This window comes from Benincasa hispida, chromosome 9 (genome assembly GCF_027475165.1).
Source record: "Benincasa hispida cultivar pf3 chromosome 9, pf3_genome.v1.1, whole genome shotgun sequence".
NCBI lineage: Eukaryota > Viridiplantae > Streptophyta > Magnoliopsida > Cucurbitales > Cucurbitaceae > Benincasa > Benincasa hispida.
This window is the reverse complement of record NC_143486.1, coordinates 89173355-89199806: the sequence shown is the minus strand read 5'-3', so window position 1 is coordinate 89199806 and position 26452 is coordinate 89173355. Positions and strand designations below refer to the sequence as shown.

Genomic DNA, 26452 nt, shown 5'->3' with positions numbered 1-26452 from the left:
GTAATATCATATACTATATATTTTAATTTAATAAAAATAACTGAGTTTATAACATTAAATATTATATTTGTGATTTTTTTATGTATTTTTTTAGTACAATTCCCTATTTTAAATACCAAATTCAAAATTTGGATATATTAAAAACACAAAAAATGTTGTTTTTAGAATTCCTATTGTTTGAATCATAGAATTTGAAAACAAAATTTAGATGGCATACTATATGCATATTCACTTAATCCAGTAAATTTGAAAACATAAAACAAAATTTGAGTTGCCTACCAAACAAACTCTTAATTTTTCAATTAAATTTCTACCAACTTAAATTTATTACGGTCATACAATTTGAACATTCAATATAAATAAGTAAAAAAAAACATAAATTAAAATGAACAATGATTAGGTGCAGCCTAACTCATATATTCCTATACAAAAAATAAATTAGAAAAAAAATTAATTTTAAAAATAAAAATCGTGACAATATTTTGTTAGACCATAAAAGAAGGGAACCGAAGTTTTTCAGAAGTAAAATATATTTATAAAATAAAAATGGAAGAATAATAATAATAACAGGCGAACCAATGGAGAAAGCATTGGCATATTAAGGGAGAAAGTCTGAAACAGTCACTTTCTTTACCATCCGAATCGGATACAATGTCATGGTTGGCTCGCTCCATTGCCAACTCCCTTCGCCTTGAAGACGAAGATGACGGACACAACGGCGTCGTTTCCCCCATTCCCTCCAATCCTCCTTCTCCCTCTACTGCTCCACCCAACCAGATGGATTCCCAATCCGAACTCGACGACGAAGCATTATCTCGCGGTGTCAAAGAGGACTTGACTGAATTCAAACAAACCCTAACCCGCCAATTCTGGGGCGTCGCCTCTTTCCTTGCCCCGCAGCCGCCGCCCCATCCTTCCTCCACCCCTTCTCATCCCCACCCGGAACGTGATCTGGCTGCCCCTCCCGATTGGAAGCCGTCTAATCAGTCTGATCCGTCGATCTCCGGGGACGAAGACGACGAAGACGACCCGTCCGATCCGGTTGAAGTCTTGAAGATGCGTTCGAGTTATGATGCGTATGCGAAATCCGGGAATTTACAGGGGGAATGCTATCAGGAGGTGGATTGGGGAGATGCTATTGGGATCACTGATGAAGTGCTGACGTTTGCGACGAACATTGCAATGCACCCTGAGACTTGGATCGATTTCCCAATTGACGAGGAGGAGAACAGCGATGGTATGTTTCTTTTGCTAATTTGGCTATCCAATTCGTTAGAAGCTTGTTGATTCAACTCCCTACGAAGAAGAATCTGTTATCTGGTCTAAATTTTATTCGTTTTTATCGGATATAGGATGGGTGTCATTGAATGACTGCTAATGATCTTAAGCATCATTGTTCTTTAATGGAATATTCACTTGATTCTGGAATCGTTTATGAAATGCTTTAGGAAATTCTTCTCCTTTGAATGGAGACTTCAATGAAATGAGACAATTGACTATCTGAGTGGAGTGGATGATTTGGTATTCCATTCTTTTTGGATCTACAGCTCCGGGTGATGCTAGTAATTTATCTTGGGGTATGCTGACTGCCACAGTTAGATCACCACAGTCAGCACAAAAAGCTTAAAGCTGCATCCTAATTAAGCGACTATTTTTAAAATACATTTGGGGTATCTTTATTTGGCGCCCTTGTGGTCCTCCTAATACAATAGATTATGGGTATTGTTTTTTATTTTTTTATTTTTTTATTTTTTTTTGGGATTTAACTTAGTAAGCCCTTTTGGACTCTAGGATAGTATATTTGGGTTACATCTTAGCTTTTATATTGCTCCAGTCACCTGACTTTTTATAACACAGGGGCTTACTTAAAGCTGCAGTATCATGTTCAATGCAATTTAGAAGGCGTGAACCTGCACTTTTATATCATTCCATCTAATTCCTGCTTAGGGGTTCCATTCCCCATTTTATCTTCCTTTATCTGCTTCTCGATGGCTGTTACTTTTTCCTACCTTTTGGTTTTTTCAAGATGAGAAGTTGTAATATTGTGGCCTCAGTGATATACAACACTTATTCCATTTATGTGTACTTTCTAAATCATTCATTCAATGTGTCGATGCACTTATTTCCTGATAGAAAGGATACAATCCCCTATTCTGTTCACTTACACTCGGTGAAAGCTTTGCAAGTCTAAGTGATAGTTTTGTTATGTAATGTGTCAGTTTGTCACCTGTTAGAATCTTCGTATGTAGGTAGTAGCGTGCATGGATCCTTTACTTGATGTGGGACTGCATTTCATATATGGCTAGTACGAAGTGTAGAACTCACATAGGTGAAGGTAGCAAAGTGTTGTGCATTGAGGCCTGAGGGAGAGGCTTAGGCCTCTTCAAAACCTGGGAACTTGTTGGTTTAACTTCATCTATCAATATAATTAGCATATTATATATTGCATTAGAGGCAATATGTTCATAATTTATAGTGCAAATATGGTGTTTCGGTCTTATATAATCAAGTATGAGTCTATGACAGTTTTTTAAACTTGAAAATTACACCTTATACTGAATTTAATCATAATTCCATCTCTTATACCTGGAAAAGGTAAGATGAATGAGAAAGAAATAATATATGGTGATTCACTTATATGATTATATGCCGACTTTGTAATGGAAAATTTGGACTTTGGTATTCTTTAACTTTCTGTTTCTATCATGTTTTTTCACATTGTTGAACCCTGTATATTTACTTCCTTAGATCCTTCTTTTTTCTTTTTTTAGATTTTGAAATGTCTGATGCCCAAAAAGAGCATGCTTTCACTATTGAGCGTCTTGCTCCTAGATTAGCTGCTCTCAGAATTGAGCTCTGTCCTTGCCATATGAGTGAGAGTTACTTTTGGAAAGTCTATTTTGTGCTCCTGCATTCAAGACTCAATAAGCATGATGCAGAGGTTTTATCTACTCCACAGGTTGACTACTCTTTCTTTCCTTTGTTTTTTAACATCGCTATGGAACCTCTCTATAGTTAAACTATGTACTTTCTATATTGTTACGTGGTTGGCATGGTGGTGGGAATTATTAAATTAGGGTCCGATGGGCCATGTATAGTTATTAACACGTACTAAAATGGCTGTTTTAATCAAGAATGAATTGCTTCCTTGATGGAAATGTTATGGTTGCAGTATAATAAGGATTCCTCAAACTTGTAGGTAGTAGCAGCAAGATCAATGTGGATGCAGGAATTACAAAAGCAGACCAAGCCAGAGTCTTACTGGTGTGGAAGAGACACTTTTGAATTAAAAGACAGCTCCTATGTGCTGCAGGAAGGCAGTAGTCCCATGGCATTCCATGATACTCATTCTGGATCGACGTTGCCTTGGACATTTACATCTGAGCCAAGCATATCGTCTATCTCAAGCAATTATGAGACAGAAAAATATCAAACAGAGAGTTCTGAAATGCAATTCATCGATAAGTCGGTTATTGTCGAACAACCTATAATCAAGAATGATGATAGAAACTCGATAATTGGGTCTTCTTCAAAATTCCTTGTTCAGAACTATGAGGATGAGTCAGACAATGACTGGCTAGAGGAAGACTCTGACTTGGGTGGTTGTAATGGAACCATCCTCCCTCTGGAGAACGAAGAAGATATTTCTTTCAGTGATCTTGAGGATGATGATATGGTTCTGCCAGCTAAATTCAAGATTGCTTCAAAAGAATAGGGAAGTTATTCGTGGTGTTGCTTCCGATTGTGTTTGCTTTGCTGATGAGGTTAAATGAATTACAAAGTCAGTCTGACAAGATTATTGGGTTTCAGATACCAATCCTGTAAATCCATCTGAAATGGCTTTTTGTGGGTTGGGGTGCAATTGTAAATGATACGAATGGTCATTCCAATTGGAAGAGTGTTTCTCGATAATGTGTTTCAATTTGGTTTGTAGTTTGGGAATTGTGTAAAGAATGTATATCAGTAAATAGACAAAAAGGGAAAAGATATAAGATTTTTTTTGTTCCATGCCATACCCTATGATGATTGGAACCTCATCCCTTTGGTCTGTCAGGCATTCCCAAATACTTAAAAAATCTTATTCTGTCAGGAATAGAGATCCATGGAAGCTGTCTGACAGGAGGAACTGCTAAAAACAGCCAAAGGAGCCACCGAATTATATAACTGAGGCAATTGAGAAAGAAGGTTCTGTTGGATTTCTATATTTGAATTTCGAGGTGAAGGGACGATTCACTTTGAAGGAAGTTACGTCTCTGTCTCGTCCATAACAGGTATCCACTTTACGACCATAATGGACCTTTTTTTTCCCTCTTATTTCATTGCTGTACTTTCTACCTCTATACTCCATGAAGATAAATAGCTTTAGTTATCATATTCGCAGATAGGCTTTTGTTCCAATCCTGTTGCCGTAGGAATGCAAGTTGGTCCATTATTTTAATATTTGAATATTAGCTAGTTTGTTTGTTTGTTTAAAATTGATACCAGAAATTGAACCGAAACGTACTGACCACAATCACTCTGGATGAGATTTGTTGTCAAGTGAGAAAGAAGACAAACAGGATAAAGAATCGTAGGATAATAGAAACGGAAGACAGGAGGACGAAAGTTTGATGAAAATATATGGCAAAAAGGGTTTCTTTTTTCTTTTAAAAGGGAAATTATTGTCAGCCACTCACATGTTCAACGGTTAACGAAGATCTTGATGTTGTGGAGGAAAGAAAATGACCCTAACTTTCCGAGAATTTCATCAACAAAATTATTATATATTATATAGAACTTTTAGCTCCGGGGAAGAATTACAAGACAATTACTATTGAGTTATATTCACATCGACAACGTATCATATATGGTTGAACTTGTATGTCTTAGTTATATGGCATGATTGAAATTTTATAACCAAGGCAAAATGTTGTAGTTGATTTCAATTTCAGTCCAAATGGTTAAATTTTGCATCCAATTTTTAATAAATTATACAAAATTTGCAGTTGATTTCAATTAGTCTTTGTTGTTGGAATTTTCGTCTAAATTTCCTTGTTATCTGAGCTCAAAACTGGCATAAAACTTGCCTTCCCAAATGGAAATATAACCAATACCATAAATTAAGATTATTTTGAATAAATTTGCCTATTTATTAGAGTTAAAGTTAGTTTGGCCTTTGAATCATAAATGACATTAAATTTTATGCAAGTTTACGGATCCCTTGCTTAAAATTGTGAGTGTCACTTGACATGATTAAAATGGACCATTTTTGTTTATTTTTCTTCAATTGTTGTATTTAATTCACTTGATTGGCCATTTAATTGTACAAAATAACATTTGATAAGTCTTGTAAGACCGCCAAAGTGAGCTTAGCTTATAATTGAAATGACTTTTTCTTTTGAGGTTTGATCTCCCATTCCCACCTTTATTGCACTAAAAAGTCTTTTTAAGATCCACAAATTTCAACAAAAATGTAACTCAAGTTAAATTTCAACTAATAAAAATTTTATAAACTTCTTGGTAAATTGATATTAGATATTTTATATTCATCAATTGCCCATGAAAATAATTCTACCATAATTTTTAAACAACAAAAAGTTTCGCAACAAGTATTTAATTTTAAAATAAAAATTCCAATATTTATAAATTAAAAATTGGGAGTAAAAATTGATAGAGAAATGAATTTAGAGTAAAAAGAAGAAATATATTTTTGTTATAAACATTTAAAATCACACCATTCCAAACCAAAATTGTAGGTTGTACTTGTACATTATAATTTATAACTAATATTTGACAAAATATTGGTGTAGATGAATATATCTAAAAAATAATAAAAACAAAACAATTAAATTAGCAAATAAAAATTGAACCACAAATTTTATAGTTTGTAGTACACTCGAATCGAATTTTGCTTAGTTCAGTAAAAATGGGTTAATTAAAATGTTTATTATATATATATAAAAAGTGGAAAAATAAAAATTTAATACCATAATTCTTACGCAGTGGTCCGTTTTGTGTGGAAGTTAGAAGTTCATTCTGATTGGTCATCCCATTCTCTTCTGCGATTTTGGTGTTTCCGTGTAGGAATTGGAAAACCGACCCGAACATGAACAACTCCTCTGCCTCTTTGAATCCATTCTCATCTCATTCTTCTTCTTATAAAATTTATACACTTTCGTAATCAGATTCCTTCTAATCGTATCGTATTCGTAAATCGTAACAAGGATCCCGAATCCCAACGCTCGTTCAGCCCAATCGCCTCCCTTCCCCTGTTCTGTACCCCTTCCCACTTGTTGCCCAATGACAATTTCTCAGAAATTTTGCTAAATCTTCCTGGTTTGACCCCTCAATCTTCATTGACTTCCAACAATTTCTCCGAAAAGGTTTGCGATTCTATTTTATTTATCGGATTTCTTCTGTTTCCATTCATCGAGAGGGAAAAACACACCAAATTTTCTCCTCCCTCTTCTCTTTGTGTTGCGCCATTTCCAATTTGATATCTGGGTTTCGGTTTGATTTGGGTTTTAGGGTGTTTTTGAGTCTGGCTATGGATTTTGAATTGGTTAGAAGGGGTTTGGGATTCTCTCAGAGAAAAAGGAAGTGGCTTATTCTATTGGCTGTCATGGGGGTTTCTGGTTATGGTGCTTACAAGGTCTATCATTTGCCCTCTGTCGAGAGGAAGAGGAAGAGACTAATGAAGCTCTTCGGCGCCATGATTTCTGTTGCTGAAATGGTTGCGGATTCTTCTGAAGCTATTGGAGTAATTTCTAAGGACTTGAAAGAGTTTCTGAAATCTGATTCTGACGAAATTCCCAATAGCTTGAAGCAAATTTCCAAAATTGCAAAGTCTGGGGAATTTTCGGGGTCTCTTGAAAAGGTCACTGAGGCTTTCACGATTGGGATGATGAAAGGTTATAAAACTGTGACAAAGAATGAACAAAATTTCGAGGCGGATTCGGCGAATTCGAGCTTTTCTTCTGGTGTCTTTGAGAAGCTTTTCTCAAAAGCTGGGACTGGTTTTGCTTCTGTTGTGGTTGGAAGTTTTGCAAAGAATTTAGTTATGGGATATTACTCGGTGCCTGGATCAGTCGAAGATGCAAGTAGAAATTCACAGACAACTGATTACAAATCTGGATCTGAATCTCCAGACGTGCCCAGATGGGTAACTGTGGCCTCCAATGAGAAATGCAAAAATGTTATTGCAGATTGCATACAAGTTTTTGTTAGCACTGCAGTTGGTGTGTATCTTGATAAAACAATGGATGTTAATGTGTACAATGACCTGTTTAGTGGATTGACCAATCCCACTCATCAGGACAAGGTGAAGGACATGCTTGTTTCTGTTTGTAATGGCGCTGTTGAAACTTTGGTAAAATCATCTCACCAGGTGTTGACAAGCTCGCAATCAACTTCTAATTTGAGTCCGGTTTCATCTGGTAATGGGATGTCAAAGATAGGTGATAACCCCTTTTCTGAAGGAGCATATCCAAAGAAAATGGCTATGGTCACTTCAACTGAGGGTAGCCGAAATGGATGGGTTGACACGGTTTCATCTACTTTGGCAGTTCCTAGAAATCGGAAGTTTGTGCTTGATTTAACTGGCAGGGTGACCTTTGAAACAACAAGATCTGTTGTGGAATTTTTCTTGTGGAAGCTAATGGATGGTCTGAAGAGAAGTCTTGATATAGTTCATGATGAAGTTGTGGGTAGGGGATTGGAAGTCATCAGATACTTCTGTGCAAAGTCTTCTGTTATTGTTACAATCTGTTTAGCATTATATCTACATGTTTTTGGTGGCACAAGACTTCTGATACCTGCATAATATAAGAGCAGGATGTTGTTTAAGCCACTTAGATTAGGAAGTATATACCATTGTTGCATTCAGGGAAGGTTTTGTACTTTCTCCAATATCATTCAAATTTTAATGATAATGATACGTCTTGAACAAATGCATATATTGATGCATAACTTCCACCATCTTCTCTCTCTCTCTCTCTCTCTCTCTCTCTCTCTCTCTCATTTGTCTCTGGGATATGTCTCTCCATATGATATCTGAAAATTTAGCGATCAGTGCACCCTAGACCTTCTTGTTGGAGCAACAGCAATCAAATTATTGGCAATGAAATTACTTGCATCTTTTCTATCGATCACTCTTTTTATGGTTTTGAAGGTCTTGTCTGTTTTGGGGGGCAATTTGACCAAAACGACACCTTCTTTTATCTAGTTTCCTTGCAATAATAGTAAATGCCACAAGTTTAACTTTTGATTCTCTGATATTTTTTGTTAGAATGTTTTGAATCTGTTATATGATGACGCTGCGAATGACCAAGCACAAGAGTTAGCAAGTTCTCAATAATGCATGTTTCTCTCTCTTTCTCTCAACTCAGCATGGCATACTAGGCAGCTCCATGTGACTTTTATTTCTCTTCTTCACAAGACCTGTACAAATTTCTTTGTTCTTTGAGCAGTGCACATAGATTTCTTCTATTCCAATTATAGATGTTCTATAATTCATAATAACTCGGCATGATTGATTTTCACCCATTACCCCACTCCTTCAGTTACCTTATGATTATGTTATACAATTCTATCATGTTTCTGAATTTATCTCATGATTATGTTTTACAATTCTATCATGTTTCTGAATTTGCCTTCTGGTTTATGTCTAGCTATACGCTACAAAGAACTTGTAAGTCCTTGCGAAAAACTTGTATTACTATTTAGCATTCCTCACTATGGGACAGATTTTGTGGTGGTTGGCACGTGGGATACTCATCCTGATATTTTTTATCTTGTATTGTTTCTGATCTCATAAGCTTATTCTTACAAAACTGTTTTGCAGATCACAAGGTAAATCCTTTTCTGAAACTAAACGGGATGTTCTTGATAAGTCGAGGCTTGCGCACACTGTCTTGGATGTATCCTTTGGAATGTTCTGAATTTTTGCCGGATACTGATGTAACCCGGGGGGTGGTTCTTTGCTGGAAAGTTGAAACTTCTTTTTCCTTCAACTTCCTCAATATACTCTACACAAAAGATGGATCAAGTTCTTTCTGGTTGGAGAGTGAGCAGTAATTCTACATAAGATGACTTTTCTAGAGTGGATTTAGTAGAATTTTCTCTTTGTTAAATAGATTATTTACTCAGTAGGTTTGCTTATAGGTGAGGAGGTGGGTTTTAACCCCATGATGATGGTGCATTTTTGACACTTGGGTCTCATCATTACTATCATCTCATTCTTTTATCTTTAATGTCCACTTCCTTTGCCTTCATTTATGTTGTAACAATTGTTTATTTCAAGTAGCTCTTTAGAATCATGCCTTCTAGTAGTAGAGAAGCCAGTGGATTATGATTTCTTTTGCTCATCATCTCCTAGAAACTGCCTCCTTGTTCCTCCTCCTACTAACCTCAAATATATTGGAATTCCCCATTGTCTTCACTTTTAAAAGTTAAATATGTATTACTTTAGCTTCATTTTCCAATCACTTGTAAATTTCTGATATTTTGACTGATATTATTATTCATGCCTCCATCATATTTTGATTGAATTATGGAGAGAGAGATTAAAAGCTGAAGTGAGAAGGAAGAATACTAGGGCAGCTGCCAGCTATGAGCGGCGGCAAATACATTCATGCAGGCCCCATAGGACCATTGGGAAGTATGGCTTAATCTTATAAGTTGCTTTCAAATTTGTTTTTGTTTTTGTTTAACTGGCCCCTGATTTTGAATGTGTCTTCGTAATTGTATGTCGATGAATTTATTAAGAAGGCCCAAATCATGATTGGCTCTTTGCACGCTTTGTTAGCAACTTTTGTTATTATTATTATTTTCTTTTTATAAAGATCTTTGTTTTGAGATTAAATTCCACTGTCTTTTACAAGATTTAGACCACCATCTTGTCGGTAATTTCCACAGTATTCAAGGCCATGCTTCAAAATTCAACCCTTAATTATTAAAACAGGATCTGTAGAAGATGCTTCTTTTGAACTTATAAACTTCTATAGTTTAGAGCTTTCATAACTCTGTCTCTGTCTTCCTCTCTCTGTTTCTGACTCAGGTAAAGACAGCTTCAAATTTTCATTTTTCATGGCTGCCATTACTTCCACCTGCAGTAGCTTCTTCTCGATCAGATCAAATTCTATGGAGCCAAGACTAAGAACTTCTTCATCAAGCCATGGCTCTCCAGCATGTGGGAAGCTTGATGGGGTGGCAACTTGGCTCATCAATGGCTTTGTCACAGCTTTCTTTGGATCGTTGGAACGATGCTCTTGTATTCGTATTGCCACTGCTGAGGACGATGGCGATGAGGCGAACGACGTCCCCTTGATTCCAAACGATGGAAACCTTCGGCAGGACGGCACTGCTGCTGGCCGGAGGAGGGCTGGGAAAGGCAAGAAGTAAGTGAAATCCAATGAGCTGCTTCTGATGTTGTATAATCCAAATCAAAAAGCTCCTATTTTTCTTTGGTAAGTGATATAAAGGAGCTTCTGAATCTGAGATATTTACTGCCTTTTTCTTTTCTTTAGTTTTGTGGTGATGAAATCAACCAAACTACTTATATATTGTTCAGTGCTTTTAGAATTGAAATTAAGAACTAAAATAAGTTGCTTCAGTTCAATCTCAATCTCAACTAATTACTTCATTAGCAATTCAAAATTTCATTTTGGCATTCATGAATTTGGTTTTAGGATAATTAAAATGAAAATATATTATAGTTGAATTACGATGTTCTTCTTTTAGATAATAAAACTCGTGCTCTTTTTCCACTTGGATATACCAGTGGAATCATATCTCAATCTACTTATTCCATGATGCAATTTCCCATATAAGTAATTTCACAAGATGATAAAAATTCATATCATCAAATCTCTCAATTAACGATATCTATGTAGAAAATTGAAAATAGATGTTCATTTATTTATTTATTTCTTTTTTGGTTTTCAATATTTTTAAAAATCTCGTTCCAAATTTCAAAAAATAAAAAGATATTTATAAAGAAAAAAAAAAAGTTGAGGGGCTGGGGCCATGATTTCAAATAATGTCGTAAAAATGGGAGTGATAATGTTGTGCATTAATTAAATAAAGTCTTGCCTTTTACTTTTATCCTAAACAACCAGCGGGGAATCCAAAGCAAAAACAAAGCAACATTAGAGTTGATTAAATATTTTTTTTAAAGTTGATTAAATAATAAAATAGTATTAATATAATGGAAAAGTCAAATAATCTTGTACTAAATAATAATAATAGTGATAATTTTTGGCTGCAATTTAACGTTATTCTCCATTTCTCCTCCCTTTTTCCTTCACTTTTTTTCCCTTTGTTTTTTGAATTTTTGTTGTCTTTTCAATATGAAACTGATTAGTTTGGTGAAATAAAAATTTAAAATTCTTCGCAAAATTGACAATTATCGGCTAAATTTCAGGATATCACATAATAAAATTATATAATTTTTTTTTGGTAGTATTTGAAAGTCCACATATTTTATAAATGAATGGATGTAGCATAATGAAAGTACAATATCATAAAAAATAGTATACCATATCCTTAGCATATTTCAGTTGGTCAATGTAACATCACTGACTAAAAAGTTACAGGTTTAAATCCTCAACTTCAAATATTATTGAACTCAACAAAAAAAATATAATAAATAAACATTGTAATTTAATTTAGAAACTTATTATAATTACCAACGTGAGAATAATACAATAATAATTGGTATCGACTTCTTTTCTGAATGTCAAAAGCTAAAATTTTCATATTCCACCTTTATTGTAATAATAATAATAAAAAAAAGCTATTGTAACTATGCACAAAGCACAATGGGGAGCATGAATTAGTATTTTGGCCAATTCTCAGTAATGTATAAGATCAATGATATAATTAGTTTTAGTAACCATTATTATTAAAGTTATTATTTAACAACTTAACATGTTTTAAAATATATCCACCCGTCAACAAGATAGGACAACTCAACAAGTCGATCATCTTCTTAGTACATACACGTCAAATTGCTCGAATGTTGTGACCATTACACTTCAATACTTAGGTCAGTATTGGATTGAAATAAGTTGAGCAAGATATTGATAATTAACCTACTTTGAAATAGAGATTGGTTCGGTCCCTCTATTTATATATTTTCCTATCTAAATGTGTGTCCAAGACGCACAACGCATTGATTTTGATTAAGGAGCCCTAAGACACGTGCCTTGTCCTTGGTTCAACTCATGCGTAGCTCGATAAGTCGTATCCTCTTTTACCAGTCGGTTCTTTTCTTCAGTTTGGCTTCTTAAGTCGACCATGGAAAAGCCTCTTGAATGTCTTCGTAGGCTTTGAGAGCCTAAAACTCACGATACATACATACAACAAAATGTACTATATTTGAAAAAGGTATGTGTTTGAGGCTTAAAATCAGTCTTTCTTGAGTTGAAATATGATTATCTTGATCAATGTATGTAACTGACAAAATCTTTCTTTAAATCTTTAGCAAGTGTATGGCTTAATTATATTAAAGAAACATGCAATTAAAAGAAATTCTTATATAAAATTAAAAACTTCATATGAACAAAAAGAAAGAAGTATCTGCCAGAGGTAATCCAAACAGATGACCCTGTCAACTTGGCATAGTTTAGCTGGTAGACTTCTACAATTTTGTCAATCGTTAATATATATATATATATAAATAATTGTTGTAAACTTGAGTAGCACAACGGGAACATGAATACCAATAAAATATAAAATAAAAATAAAAATATAATATAATAATAAAATAAATTAAACATAATATATAAATAAATAAAATAAAATATGAAATAAAAAATTTCTTTAAATCTCAACTTTCTCAAATTTTCATGGGTTTTGTCCAATGTGTGTGTCTTCCAAAATCCACTAAATACCACTATTTATAAGCAATTTGGCAAGTAGGAGGTGGGTTATATGAACACTAATAATGTGTAATGTTGAGACACATGAACAACACTTTGGGAAATGGAGGCATGACACATGATCAATAGACACTAAGCATGAGCATCTAATGGATATCTATTATCATAATATTTATAATACTCCCCTTTAGATGACCATTATATATATGAAATATGTCTCGTTAAAAGGAAAAAAAAATCCAATGGGAAAAAAATTCTAGTGAAGGAAAAAAGTACGTATTTCATATAATTTATATTCCTAAAACGTATATTAACTCCCCTCATGGAAATATTACTTGAGATCTTTGAGTCGCTGCATTTCAATATTGTGCATTAGTTTTTTAAAGATTGCGGTAGGTAATGCATTTGTAAATAAGTCTAGTAGGTTATATTTCGAACAAATTTATTATACAATGATATCACCATTTTCTTCAAGATCATGAGTGTAGAAAAGCTTTGGTGAAATATATTTTGTTCTATCTCCTTTAATATATCCTCATTTGATTTTGGATATGCATGTTGTGTTGTCTTCGTATAATATTGTTGGAAGATTTTTATTAGAAAACAAACCATATGTTTCACGAATGTGTTGAGTCATTAATTTTAACCATACACATTTTTTTACTAGCCTTATGAATTGCAAGAATTTCAGCATGATTTGAGGAAGTAACCACCATGATACAGCAGTTGCTCCACATGTGAATAGATAACTTGTTTGAGATCTAGCTTTGTGTGAATCAAATAAATATCCAGAATTTGCATAACCAACTAGATCAAAATTTCATTTATTTGAATAAAACAAACCCATATGAATTGTTCCTCAAAGATAACGGAGTATATGCTTAATTCCGTTCCAATGTCTTATTTTTGGAGAAGAACTATATCTTGCTAATAAATTCACTGAAAATGCAATATCTAGTCTTGTTTTATTAGCAAGATACATAAGTACACCAATTGCACTAAGATATGGTACTTTAGGATCAGGAAGTTCTTCATTATCATCTTGAGGTTGAAATATATCTTTCTTCACATCTAGTGAACAAACTTCCATTAGAATGTTCAATGGATGTGTTTTAGAACATTTTCAAAACTTTTCTTATATAAGTTGATTGATGAATAAATATCGCATCTGCTACATGCTCAATTTGCAAACCAAGACAAAATTTTGTTTCTCTGAGATATTTCATCTCAAATTCTTTCTTAAAATATTCTATTTCTTTTGAAAACATTTCAAGAGTTCCAATTATATTTAAATCATCAACATATACAGTTATAATATCAAATTTTGACTGTGATTTCTTTATAAAAACACATGGACATATTGGATTGTTTTGATCCTTCTTTCAACAAATATCCACTCAAGCGATTGTATCACATTTATTCTGATTGTTTCAATCCATATAACGATCTCTATAACTTATATTGAATACAATTCCAAAAAATTTGATTTACATGTTTCAGGTACTTTAATCCTTCTGTGATTCTCATAATATCATTATCAAGAGATCCATATAAATATGTTGTGACTATATCCATAAGATGCATGTCAAGATTTTCATACACAGTCAGACCAATTGAATATCTTAATGTAATTGCATCCACCATCGGAGAATGCGTCTCCTTATAATCAATTCCAGGTCTTTGTGAAAAAATTTGTGCTACTAGTCTTGCTTTATATCTTGTGACCTCATTATTTTCAGTACGTTTCCTCACAAATAATCAATTGGAGCCTCTAGTGCATTCCTTTACGACGAGCTTTAGAAAGAAAAATTATTTTCTGATGATCACATTTTAATGGCATCCAGGTGTATTTTGGCATCAATCACTAATGACAAAAAATTATTACCATTAGTATCAAATGCTGCAAATTCTAATTTTATAATATTTTCATAGTAACACTATTGCAAAATATTATATTTATATTAGAAATCAATATATATCAAATATGTAAAATAACATTTAATTTATTAATTATAACGAAGAGAGAAAAACTAGCATACATTTAGGATCTACCTTTAATGAGGAAAAGGATAGAAGCTCGTGCTAATAGCGTGTTGTGAACTTGAAGAACACAACGTAAACATGGATACCAATAAAATATAATATTAAATAAATATAATATAATATAATAAGTATATAAATAAATATTAAAATAAATTAAATATAATATATAAATAAATTAACATAATATGAAATAAGAAATTTCTCTAAAATCTCAACTTTCTCTAATTTTCATGAAATTTACCCAATGTGTCATCCAAAACCCACGAAACGCCACTATTTATAGACAATTTGGCGAGTAGAAGGTAGATTACATGAACACTAATAATATGTAATGTTGAGACATATAGACAATACTTTAGGAAATGAGGGCATGACATTGGACACTAAACATGATCATCTAATGGACATCTATTATCATAATATTTATAATAATAATATAATTTTTTAAAAATACACATTTATGGATGCCATTGCGATCCCATTTGGGCCTAAAGGTTGTTTGCACTCAAGCCCAAAATAATAAGCCCATTACTTTTCGTCCCTAAGACATGTCTCTAAATTTACTTCACCAGCAATATTTCACAAACGTCTAAAATTTTAAGTATATTCTATAACTATATTTACGCATAAATTTAGGACGATTTTAACCTTTAGATACCATCTTTCTCATATTTAATTTTTATATTATTTTATGATTAAAATAATTAAAAAATTCAATTCGAATATAGTATTAATTCTTTATAGATTTTATTTTTTGAATAAACATTAGTTACACTATGTATCATAATTAAAATTGGGTTATCATTGATATATTATATTTATTTATTAACTAATATTGTATATATTCCTAGAATTACGGAATACGATATGCTAGTTACATTTTTTTTCCTTGCGTACAGAATCTAATTCCTTCTTTTACGTCAGAAATTAAAAGTACTACAACGTATATGATGATCATTGGTCTTATACCATCCTTTATCTTATACAATGACTTACTCTTCATATTTTTGTAATAGTGCATTATTTCAACGAAAGTTAATTATGAATAGAAATTAAAAAGTATATTTTGTTAAACATATTTAAATAATAATATGTTTAATTAAAGTATGGGTTATATACGTGAATTAATAATTTATCACATTGGTTATTTTATTAGATTAAACCCTATTATGTGATCTAATTAATTAAGACCCTAGATTCCTAATTGAGTATGGACTTAATGGTAGAAACCTATTCCTAGTTAATTAGGGTTTAATGGGAACCCTAGTATATAAAGAGACCTTAGCACTTCCCATTTCCCATGTAGAGAGAGATCTCACTAAGGGCATTCGGAGTTTTGGTGAGGAAGACCATAGTCATCTATCATCATCTTAAAGCTATCATTAATTTTGCAATGGAATCTGGTATGTTATTCTTGACAATTTGACATGAATGATCCTAGGGTTTATCTATTCAATATAGATATAAAGAATTTATTCTAACAATTGGTATCAGATCATGAATTTCATGTTGGATTATTAATTTATGCATTTTTCATTGGCATTGTTGATTAAATTTTGGTTTCGGTAAAGAATTTAAAGAATTAAAAAAAAATGGTCAGCTTACTATAGTAGCGTTGTAAACTCATCGACGGTAGGATGGAAATCTCGACGGTCATTTCTTTTCTTTGGCAATATGTGTTCTTGCAACTCGTATTCTTGTCTATAGTATTTGGCATACCCATCACCGATTATGAATGATGTGCTAGTGGTGGATTAAAGTGAATTTTTTTTTGGTTGATTATTTTGATTGAACGTGGTTTCCTAAAGTTTTTTTTAGGAATAAAAAAACCTTAGTTCTATTATTGTCAAAATTAAGGATGTTCAGTTCAACATTCTTGACAAAAATCCACCAATGTGATGAAATCCACTGGAAAAAAAAGTTAAAGACCGATCGAAGGAGTTAGGTCTTTAGTTGCTGCAAGTTTTACCTATCAAGACTTTTGGTTAATGACTGACTTTAATTATCAGTTTTTTTTCTTTAACTCTTAATGGATAATTTTATGAGTTCGATTTTAAATTTGATTAATAATGGAAAAGTTAGTGTTGTCGCTATTTTTTTTTTTTTTTTTTTGAAACTCATATTCATCAATTAAGTATTAACATAACTTTTCAGTTAAAAAAAAAAACTGATTGAATTTAGTGAATTTATTTTTTAATAGTTTGATAATATTGAATTTGTCAACTATTTGGATTAATTGCTGATTGAACTTCTTGCCTCGTTTCTAAGTTTTATTGATTAATAACTTGGTGAAATTCTTGAAAAGGGTTCTTAGTTCTTGATTGATAAGTTTGTGAATTAAAATCTACAATTTGATTGTTTTTGTGATATTCACATGTTTATGTTACTTTAATTGTATTATGTGTATGCAATTATTAAGTGAATTTTGTAAAAGACTATTTGGTGTTCTTCCTCCTTTATTTTTTGTACAATAATATTATTATATTATTGTATCTTATATTTTAGATTGAATTGGTAAAAAATAATATGTTACCAAAGTAGCCTCTATTATCTAGATCGTTTTAATTATGAAATATAAGATGTGCATATTCATGAATTTATGCAGATAATTATCGGCCCAAAGGAAGATAATTATTTGGCCAAATTGTGGGTATGCATGTGGTAATGAGTATGTGGCAATTATAAGGATTGCTCATGTGAAAAGTAGTCGGTCCAAAGAAAGGCTTTTTTTTTTTTTTTTTACAGAGTTAATTGTCAGTACTTTGATTACTACGTTGAGAGTACCATTTACAGTTGGTGTTTTTTGCCCAAAGGCTGGACATCAATGTTGTGCTAGGTATCTTGTTAAAGGGCCCACCACATATGTGAAATTATTTTGTTATGTTTTAATTGTGAGCATATGTTTTGTTGTTTATTGTTTCAGTTGGTCTTACTCAAATATCTGGAAATCTAAGTTCAATCCCTAAGTTGAATGGATCGAACTTCAAGATTTGGAAAGAAAGCCTAGAGATACTTCTTGGGTGTATGGATTTGGACCTTTATTAAGGACCGATAAACCTACTTCTACTGAGGAACAGCCAAATACGACTAATATAGAGAAGTGGGAACGGTCAAATCGCATGTGTCTGATGATCATTAGGCACTCCATTCTGGAGTCTTTTCGGGGCTCTATCACGGAAAGTGAAAATGCCAATAAGTTCCTTGCTCAAATTGAGAAATATTTTGCTAAAAATGAGAAAGGGAAAGCAAGTAGTCTTTTGACTTCTTTAACTTCTATGAGGTATAAGGGCAATGGAAACATAAAGGAGTACATTATGGAAATGTCCAATCTCGCAGGTAAATTAAAGGCACTTGATATCGAGATAAATGAAAATTTACTCGTGCATCTGGTACTTATCTCTCTTCCTGCACAATTCACTCAGTTTAAGATAAGCTATAATACTCAGAAGGATAAATGGAGTATTAATGAGCTTATCTCACAATGTGTGCAAGAAGAAGATAGGATTAAGAGAGAAAGGACAGAAAGTGCTCATTTGGCAATAGGCTCTCGTGATAAGAAGAAAAGGAGAATTGTGGATGCTGCAGAAGGGACATCTCAGCATAATAAAAACAAGAAACAAGCTATTGAAAATTCTTGTTTTTTCTGCAAAAAGAAAGGTCACTTCAAGAAAGATTGTCCAAAGTACGCCAAGTGGCGTGTAAAGAAGGGTAAACTTCTTACTTTGGTTTGTTCTGAAGTTAATTTAGCTTCTGTACCTACAGCTACTTGGTGGGTAGATTCTGGTGCTATTACCCACATAAGTATATCAATGCAGGGTTGCTTGTGAAGCCAGCCGCCAAGTGATGCTGAAAGATTCATCTATGTGGGCGATGGCAAAGTAGTTCCAGTTGAAGCTATTGGAAATTTTAGATTATTTTTAAAAAGTGGTTGTTATTTGGATCTGAATGAGACTTTTGTTGTACCGTCATTAGACAGAATTTAGTTTTTATTTCCAGTTTGGACAAATTTGGTTTTTCTTGTTCTTTTGGAAATAATAAAGTTAGTCTTTTTCAAGATTCTAAGCTTATTGGTACCGATTCTTTAATTGATAATCTATATATGCTTAATTCTTTTGCTTCATTTAACAAGATCTTGTTATCTAATTCATGTGGTATAAAGCGTAAATTAAATGAGAATTCTGCTATGTTATGGCACAAGCATTTAGGTCACATCTCTAAATAAAGAATTCAAAGACTTGTGTCAGATGGAATTCTTGATTCCCTTGATTTAAGTAACTTCAGCGTCTGTGTGGAATGTATTAAGGGAAAACAGACAAACATAAGAAAATTAGGTGCCAACAGATGCTCAGACGTCTTAGAACTAATACATACAGACATTTGTGGTCCATTCCCTCCGGCCTCTTAGAATGGATAACAATATTTTATTACGTTCATAGACGACTATTCAAGATATAGGTACCTATATTTAATTCATGAGAAGTCTCAATCCTTGGACGTTTTCAAGTCTTTCAAAGCTGAAGTTGAACTTCAACTTGGAAAGAAAATTAAGGCTGTCAAATCTGGTCGTGGTGGTGAATATTACGGTAGATATGATGGATCAAGTGAACAATGTCCAGAGCCCTTTGCCAAAACCTAGAGGAATGTGGAATCGTCCCGCAATACATTATGCCGAGCAAACCCAATGGTGTAGCGAAAAGGCGAAATAGAACAGTTAAGGATATGGTAAGAAGTATGATTAGTCATTCTTCTCTACCAGAATCCCTTTGGGGTGAGGCACTAAAGACTGCAACATATATCCTTAATAGGGTACCTAATAAAGCAATAGCCAAAATCCTTTATGAGTTGCGGACAGAAAAGAAGCCTAATATTAGGCATCTTCACATATGGGGTTGTCCAACTGAGGCTATGCCTTATAGGCCTAATGAAAGAAAATTGGACTCAAGAACTATTAGCTGCTATTTTGTTGGGTATTTTGAGCACTCTCGGGGTTTCAAGTTTTATGATCTCATTTCTAGATCATTGTTTGAGACAAGAAATGTTAAATTCCTTGAGGATGTTGAGTTTGGGGGGAAGATAACATAAGAAAAGTTGTCTTTGAAGAGGAATTGGTTTCTTTTCCTCATGTGATTATAAATGATGTTCAGGCTCCAATTCCTGACTTCATTATTGAATCAATTATAAAACAAGACAACATTGAAGTCCCCGTTGTTGAACCTGAAGTTCAAACTCAACAACCTCAAGAAGTGCCACTAAGAAAATCTACTAGAGAGAGAAGAAGTGTAATTCCAGATGATTATATGTGTTTCTTCAAGAACATCAGAATGATGTGAGTGTAATGGAAGATGATCCAATCAACTTCCACCAAGCTTTACAAAGTTCTAACTCTCAAAAGTGGATAAGTGCTATGGAAGAGGAAATAAAATCCATGAAAGACAATGACGTTTGGGAACTTGTTGAACTGCCATCAGAAGTGAAACCCATAGGTTTTAAATGGATATTTAAAATCAAAAGAGATTTACATGGCAATATCAAAAGATATAAGGCTTGTCTTGTTGCAAAGGGTTTTACTAAAAAGGAAGACATTGATTACAAAGAGACTTTCTTTCCGGTTTCATCGAAAGACTCTTTTAGGGTAATCATGACACTGGTAACTCACTTTGATTTAGAGCTACACCAGATGGATGTAAAAACTGCGTTTCTCAATGGAAACATTGATGAGACGATTTATATGGTGCAATCAGAAAACTTTGTGTCTGATAATTCAAAGTCTATGGTGTGCAAATTAAAGAAATCCATCTACGGTCTCAAGCAAGCCTCTCGTCAATGGTATAATTTCATGAAGTGATAACCTCATTTGGTTTTGAGGTGAACATTGTGGAAGATTGTGTATATCACAAGTTCAGTGGGAGTAAATCAATCTTTCTGGTATTATATGTTGATGACATACTCATAGCTAGTAATGATGTAGGTTTATTGCATGACACTAAGAGATTTCTCAAAAGAAATTTTAAGATGAAGGATCTTGGTGATGCTTCTTTTGTATTAGGAATTGAAATACTGCAAGATTGTTTTGAAGGTATTTTGAGATTGTCACAAAAGAACTACATTGAAAAGATCTTAAGTAGATTTGGCATGGAAGACTGTGCGCTAGGAGATACCCCGATCGCTAAAGGTGATAAATTTCATTTAGGTCAATGCCCCAAGACCACACTCGAGACTAAGGAGATGCAGAAGGTTCCCTATGCATCGGCCATTGGAAGTCTAATGTAAGCTCAAGTATGTACGCGTCCAGATATTGCGTTCATAGTTGGAGTGTTAGGCAGATATTTGAGTAACCCGGGGATGGATCATTGGAAAGCAGCCAAACGGGTTATGAGGTATTTACAGAGAACAAAAGATTATATGCTCACTTATCGAAGATCATAAGTTTTGGAGATCATTGGGTATTCTAATTCTGATTATGCTAGATGTCAAGATACTTTGCAATCCACTTTAGGCTATATCTTCATGTTGGCTGGAGGAGCTGTATCCTGAAAAAGTGTTAAACAAACACTTATGGCTTCTTCTACCATGGTTGCGGAGTTTATATCATGTTATGAGGCATCCAATCATGGAATATGGTTGTGAAATTTTGTCATTGGGCTGCGAATAGTGGTTGGCATAGAAAGACCACTAAAATTATTTTGTGACAATAAGTCGGCTGTGATGTATTCCAACAACAACAGAAGCAATATGAAGTCAAAGCATGTAGATTTGAAGTTTCTGGTTGTTAAAGAAAGAGTTTAGAATGGTCAAATTTCGATAGAACACATAGGAACAAACTCTATGGTGATAGATCCATTGACTAAAGGTTTACCACCTAAAGTTTTTCATGAGCATGTTGCTCACATGGGTGTTAGTCACTTTTCTGATTCTATGGTTTAGTGGGAGTTTGTTATTGAGGATGTTCTTTGACCTTATTTTGTTTATTTTCTATATAGAATAAAGTTGATGGTTTATGTTTTATTATCTAAATTTGTTTATCATGCATGCAGTTTAGCATAAAGTTTTTTAGAATGATCTCATTAAGGAATTTGGACCAGTTGGAAACAGACATGATCTAGATCACTTTGCATGTAGTTTCCATGCTATCCATCCATACTTGATCTATGTCATTGAATGTATTGGAATTGGTGATCAAGGAAGGTTTAGTTACAAGGGTAGTGACGAAAGCCACCTTGATTCCATGCTAATACAGGAGATGGACTAGATTGAACTAAAGAGGAATTTTATTATTGAAATAACCTGTTTATGCGCGTTTAAGGTTTATGTGATTTAATTATATTAGGTACATATACATAGCCCAAGTGGGAGATTGTTAGACATATTTAAATAATAATATGTTTAATTAAAGTATGGGCTATGTATGCAGATTAATAATTTATCACATTGGGTTATTTTATTAGATTGGACCTGATCTAATTAATTAAGGCCCTAGATTCCTAATTGAGTATGGACTTAATGAGTAGAAGCCCATTCCTAGTTAATTAGGGTTTAATGGGAATCCTAATTGAGCTAGTATATAAAGAGACCTTAGGGCTATGGTCCTCGATATACCAAAACAATAAGCACTCGGTCTTTCTTGAATCCCATCTAGAGAGAGATCCCACTAAGGGCATTCGGAATTTTGGTTGAGGAAGACCATAGTCTTCCATCATCATCTTGAAGCTATCATCAATTTTGCAATGAAATCCGGTATGTTATTTTTAACAATTTGACATAAATGATTCTAGGATTTATCTATTCAATATAGATATAAAGAATTTATTCTAACATATTTAGTATATTACAATGTATATAATTACTGGTTTTGTAAGTTACATTATATATTGTGATTTATTCACCATATATAATACAATATATTAAATGATATATTCAAACAACATAACTATTTATTCAGTTGAGAGATGTCTATTTCATATATTACAATATATAATATACTTGATGTAGGATGCTTTATTATATATCGTTTTTTTTGTTTTTTTTTTTTAATTCTATAGATTTCACACATGGAAATTTTAAAATGTTAGAACTTCCCTTCGTGGTTGTGTTTGGAAAGAAACAATTTTGGAAAAACCTCTTTAAAGCGTGTATTTTTATTATTATTTTTTCATATGTGGTTTTTCGTATTTCGTTTTTCTAAAAAAAAAAACCATCAAAACTATGTTGGGGTGTAATAGACTTTTGGACCTGATTTTTATGTAATATCTCTACACATTAGATTATTCACGAAAAAATGGTACATTTAATACATTCTAGTAACTAGGCTTTTAATTAGGCACGGTTGACAGCCCAAAAAATCAGTAACACAACTTGGGGATTTCTACATAAAAGACCTAATTAAAGAATAAACACATATTACGTTTTGAATATTTCATTTTTTACAAAAAAAAAAAAAAAAAAAACTAGCCTCCCTATTTTCACTAATATTAGTGGTTATTTATAATTTAGCTCTTACCTACGTTATATATATATATATATATATATATATATATATGTATATATATATATATATATATTAATTTATTTATTTATTTCTCCTCCATGCATACTCTCTCACCTCTATGCATATTCTCTCTCCCATGCATATTTATCTCTCTCCCATGCATATATTCTCTCTCCCCAATAATATATTTCATATATTCTCTCCTCCATAATTCATATAATTTCTTCCTCTTCCTTCTCTTTTTTCCTTCCCCTTCCTCTCTTTTCTCCTTTCGGTGGTGCGAGTTGTAGGCAGTAAACGACAACGTGGGACGAATTGATGGCCCAACACGAGATGACTCGAGATGAATTGATGGCGTGGGTGACGTGGGGCAAATCGATGGTGACGGGTTAAGCAAACTCGATCGACGGCACGACGGGGCGAGAAAATCCTATCGACGACGGTGGGGAGAGAGATCCGTGGTGACAATGGTTGAAGAAGAAGAGATGAAAATGGAGGGTTATGCATCATAAACTCCCATATGAAGATGAACTTTATTTTTTCCTATTTTTTATATATACTGTGATATATATACGTACTTTTTTAGCTTTTGTAGGAAATTTGATATATATTGTAGTATATGTATTCATTTATTTGATATAAACAAGTGTTTTTTTATTTAGACTTATTGTATTTTGTAAATGAAATTTATAAAAATTTATATACTGTGTATATTTCATATATTGGTTTATACTGTGACTTATGTCAAACATTGAATTAATCTCTAATTTATAAACTTTAGTATATTTCATATATTGGTTAGAATATTTTCAAATACCTAACAAAATGTTCTAAGGTATATTTAAAATAATCATGAATCCGTCAAAATGTTCTATTTTATATTTAAAATAACCATTAATCTATAAAAAAAACCCAATAAGTGAAAACCAACGTAAATAGAAAATAAAAATTCATTAAATGCATTTTTTTAAAATTAGAAAATAGAAAAAAAATTAAAATAAATGCATTTCTTTCTCAATTGATAAATGATAAAAATTATATTAAATGTATTTTCCCTCTTTACAATAAATGTGTTTTCTCTCCCAATCATTAAAATAGCTTCGAAAATAGGAAAAAATATAAAATGAATATAAATAAATATAAAAAGGGTAAAACTGTCCAAAAATAATACTAAAATACCTTTATGAAAAAAATCAACTTTAAAGACATTTATGAAAATATATGGCCAAAGATAGACTTCTTATGTAAAAATCCCTATAACTTGAGTGCATGTTAGGTTGTATTTGTATCCATCTTTAATTGTCCATCCGAATCCATTCAAATTGTTCAACCACAATGTGTCCTATGACAATTTATTTATTTATTTTTAGAATTAATGCACTAAAGTATTTGCTCATCCAATACTGTAGAAATCTTAAAACCAGGTTGTTTTTGTTTCAGAACCCTTCTTCAAAGAAAACAAGAAACCCTATCCAAAAAATGCATTATATATTACAGACTTTGCAGCACATGAAGCCAACTGATAAAAGAAGGAAAAAATTAGGGGAAAAGGCAATGGTTTTGTGTTGTTAAATATACAAATAGCCTCATACACTTCGTTACTAAATTCAGCTGAAAAAAAAAAAAAAGAACAAACCCAACTTTGCTCTGCATGCATGTTAGCCTCCACTCACATTTATTTACACTAATTAATGTCACTAAAAAAAATACATAATACATCTTTGACTGCACCTATCTTTATGCATCTTATGTAGATTTCTTTTGACAATCCTTTTATCTTTTGTATGTTTGTAAAAATTAAGCTTATGAACATTACTTTCACCACCAAATTTCTTTCTTTGTTATCTACTTTTCACTAATGGTTTAAAAAACGAAGCCGAATTTTGAAAACTAAAAAAAGTAGTTTTCAAAAAGTAGTTTTTATTTTTTGATTTTGGCTAAAAATTCAACCATTGTACCTAAGAAGATGCAAATCATTATAATAAATGTAGATGATATAGGATTAATTTTAAAAAACAAAGACAAAAAAAAATTAAACGATTACCAAATGAAGTCTTAGTTATTCAATCAATTTTTGACACATGAAAAACTTTTGTTTTTAAAAAGATATATATTTTTAATTTTTTTTTACTATGTACTTAAGGGACCGTTTGTTTCGTGGGTATCCTAGATTCCCATGAAGTGAGTATCATTACCGTGTTTGTTTTGCGGTATTGTGAGATGCCCTGACATCTAAAGATTCCCAGATATTCTAGGATGCCCGGACAAAGGGCATCTAGAGAGTTTGAATGTCTTCCTGAAACATGGGTTTTCCAGATTCTCGAGTTGAGGGCATCCCCATTTTATTTTTTTTCTTTCTTTTTATTTTATTTTACACATATATTATTCTTCATGTGCATTATATAATTAAAATAAATATTGTCAACCATGTATATCATATACTTTTAGTTATATCATAATTCTTATTACTTTTTAGAAATAAATTTAAATTAATATTCATTTTATAAAAAATCTTAAACTATGATATATTATTTTTTTTTGAGAAAAATAACATATAAAAATAATATAAATTGTATTAATTTTAAAAGAAATTCAAATTGATAAAAACAAATATGTTATATAAGTTCAAATTATATCAAATTAATTATAAAGTAATAAATAATCGTAATGGTATTCTTAGAACTTTATGTAAATTTAAGATATTTCCGAGTAGAAATCCTATAAAACAAATACAATTATCAAAATAGTTCTAGATATCTACAAAAATATTCATACAAAATAAATATGATAATTTAAATATGTCGGACATCTAAGATTTCAGTTATCTACATTTTCAAAAAAACAAACGATCACTGAAGAAATGTATGAAATGGGTAGAGTTAGGTGTGCACTGAAATATTACTTAAAAATAAAAAAATAAAAAACCCTCCAGCAATAACAAGAACTGATCCTCCGTAACCGTCCAACGTCAAATTTAACTAAAAAAACCGCCCAAGTTTCTTTTAATTTCTTGTCTCTGTCGCTCCTCCACACAGAAAAAACAAGTCTCCGACATTTAACTACT

At 32.4% G+C, this 26452-nt stretch overlaps 3 protein-coding genes across 6 annotated transcripts; all 3 read left to right on the top strand.

Annotated features, from left to right (window-relative positions):
- The first annotated feature begins 529 nt into the window (after positions 1-529).
- Positions 530-4013, top strand: LOC120085672 (uncharacterized). Its single transcript, XM_039041804.2, has 3 exons — positions 530-1237; positions 2772-2959; positions 3200-4013. Exons 1-3 carry the CDS (start codon positions 652-654, stop codon positions 3713-3715), a joined length of 1290 nt encoding a protein of 429 aa, XP_038897732.1. The 5' UTR covers positions 530-651; the 3' UTR covers positions 3716-4013.
- A 117-nt stretch (positions 4014-4130) lies between these two features.
- On the top strand, positions 4131-10597 carry LOC120085674 (uncharacterized). 4 transcript variants are annotated; one of them, XM_090317818.1, is made up of 3 exons: positions 4131-4271; positions 8822-9637; positions 10037-10597. In XM_090317818.1, the coding sequence occupies exons 2-3, from the start codon at positions 9589-9591 to the stop codon at positions 10378-10380; spliced, it is 393 nt and encodes a 130-aa protein (XP_090173944.1). In that variant the 5' UTR covers positions 4131-4271; positions 8822-9588; the 3' UTR covers positions 10381-10597. The 4 variants fall into 4 exon arrangements, with proteins under 4 accessions (XP_090173944.1, XP_090173945.1, XP_038897735.1 ...); XM_090317819.1 differs by lacking the exon at positions 4131-4271 and adding an exon at positions 8676-8742; XM_039041807.2 differs by lacking the exons at positions 4131-4271; positions 8822-9637 and adding an exon at positions 9684-9722.
- Positions 5873-7956, top strand: LOC120085673 (protein PHLOEM PROTEIN 2-LIKE A10-like). The gene has a single exon (XM_039041805.2). It carries the CDS (start codon positions 6527-6529, stop codon positions 7799-7801), a length of 1275 nt encoding a protein of 424 aa, XP_038897733.1. The 5' UTR covers positions 5873-6526; the 3' UTR covers positions 7802-7956.
- Positions 10598-26452: the final 15855 nt, after the last annotated feature.

What these genes read in the sequence shown, in the direction of transcription:
- LOC120085672 (XM_039041804.2), top strand. Translation starts at nt 652, where the DNA reads ATGTCATGGTTGGCTCGCTCCATTGCCAACTCCCTTCGCCTTGAAGAC. An exon ending in CGAGGAGGAGAACAGCGATG is followed by an intron (nt 1,238 to 2,771) that starts GTATGTTTCTTT and finishes TTCTTTTTTTAG; the next exon opens with ATTTTGAAATGTCTGATGCC. An exon ending in AGGTTTTATCTACTCCACAG is followed by an intron (nt 2,960 to 3,199) that starts GTTGACTACTCT and finishes TCAAACTTGTAG; the next exon opens with GTAGTAGCAGCAAGATCAAT.
- LOC120085674 (XM_090317818.1), top strand. Translation starts at nt 9,589, where the DNA reads ATGAGCGGCGGCAAATACATTCATGCAGGCCCCATAGGACCATTGGGA. An exon ending in CCCCATAGGACCATTGGGAA is followed by an intron (nt 9,638 to 10,036) that starts GTATGGCTTAAT and finishes TTTCTGACTCAG; the next exon opens with GTAAAGACAGCTTCAAATTT.
- LOC120085673 (XM_039041805.2), top strand. Translation starts at nt 6,527, where the DNA reads ATGGATTTTGAATTGGTTAGAAGGGGTTTGGGATTCTCTCAGAGAAAA.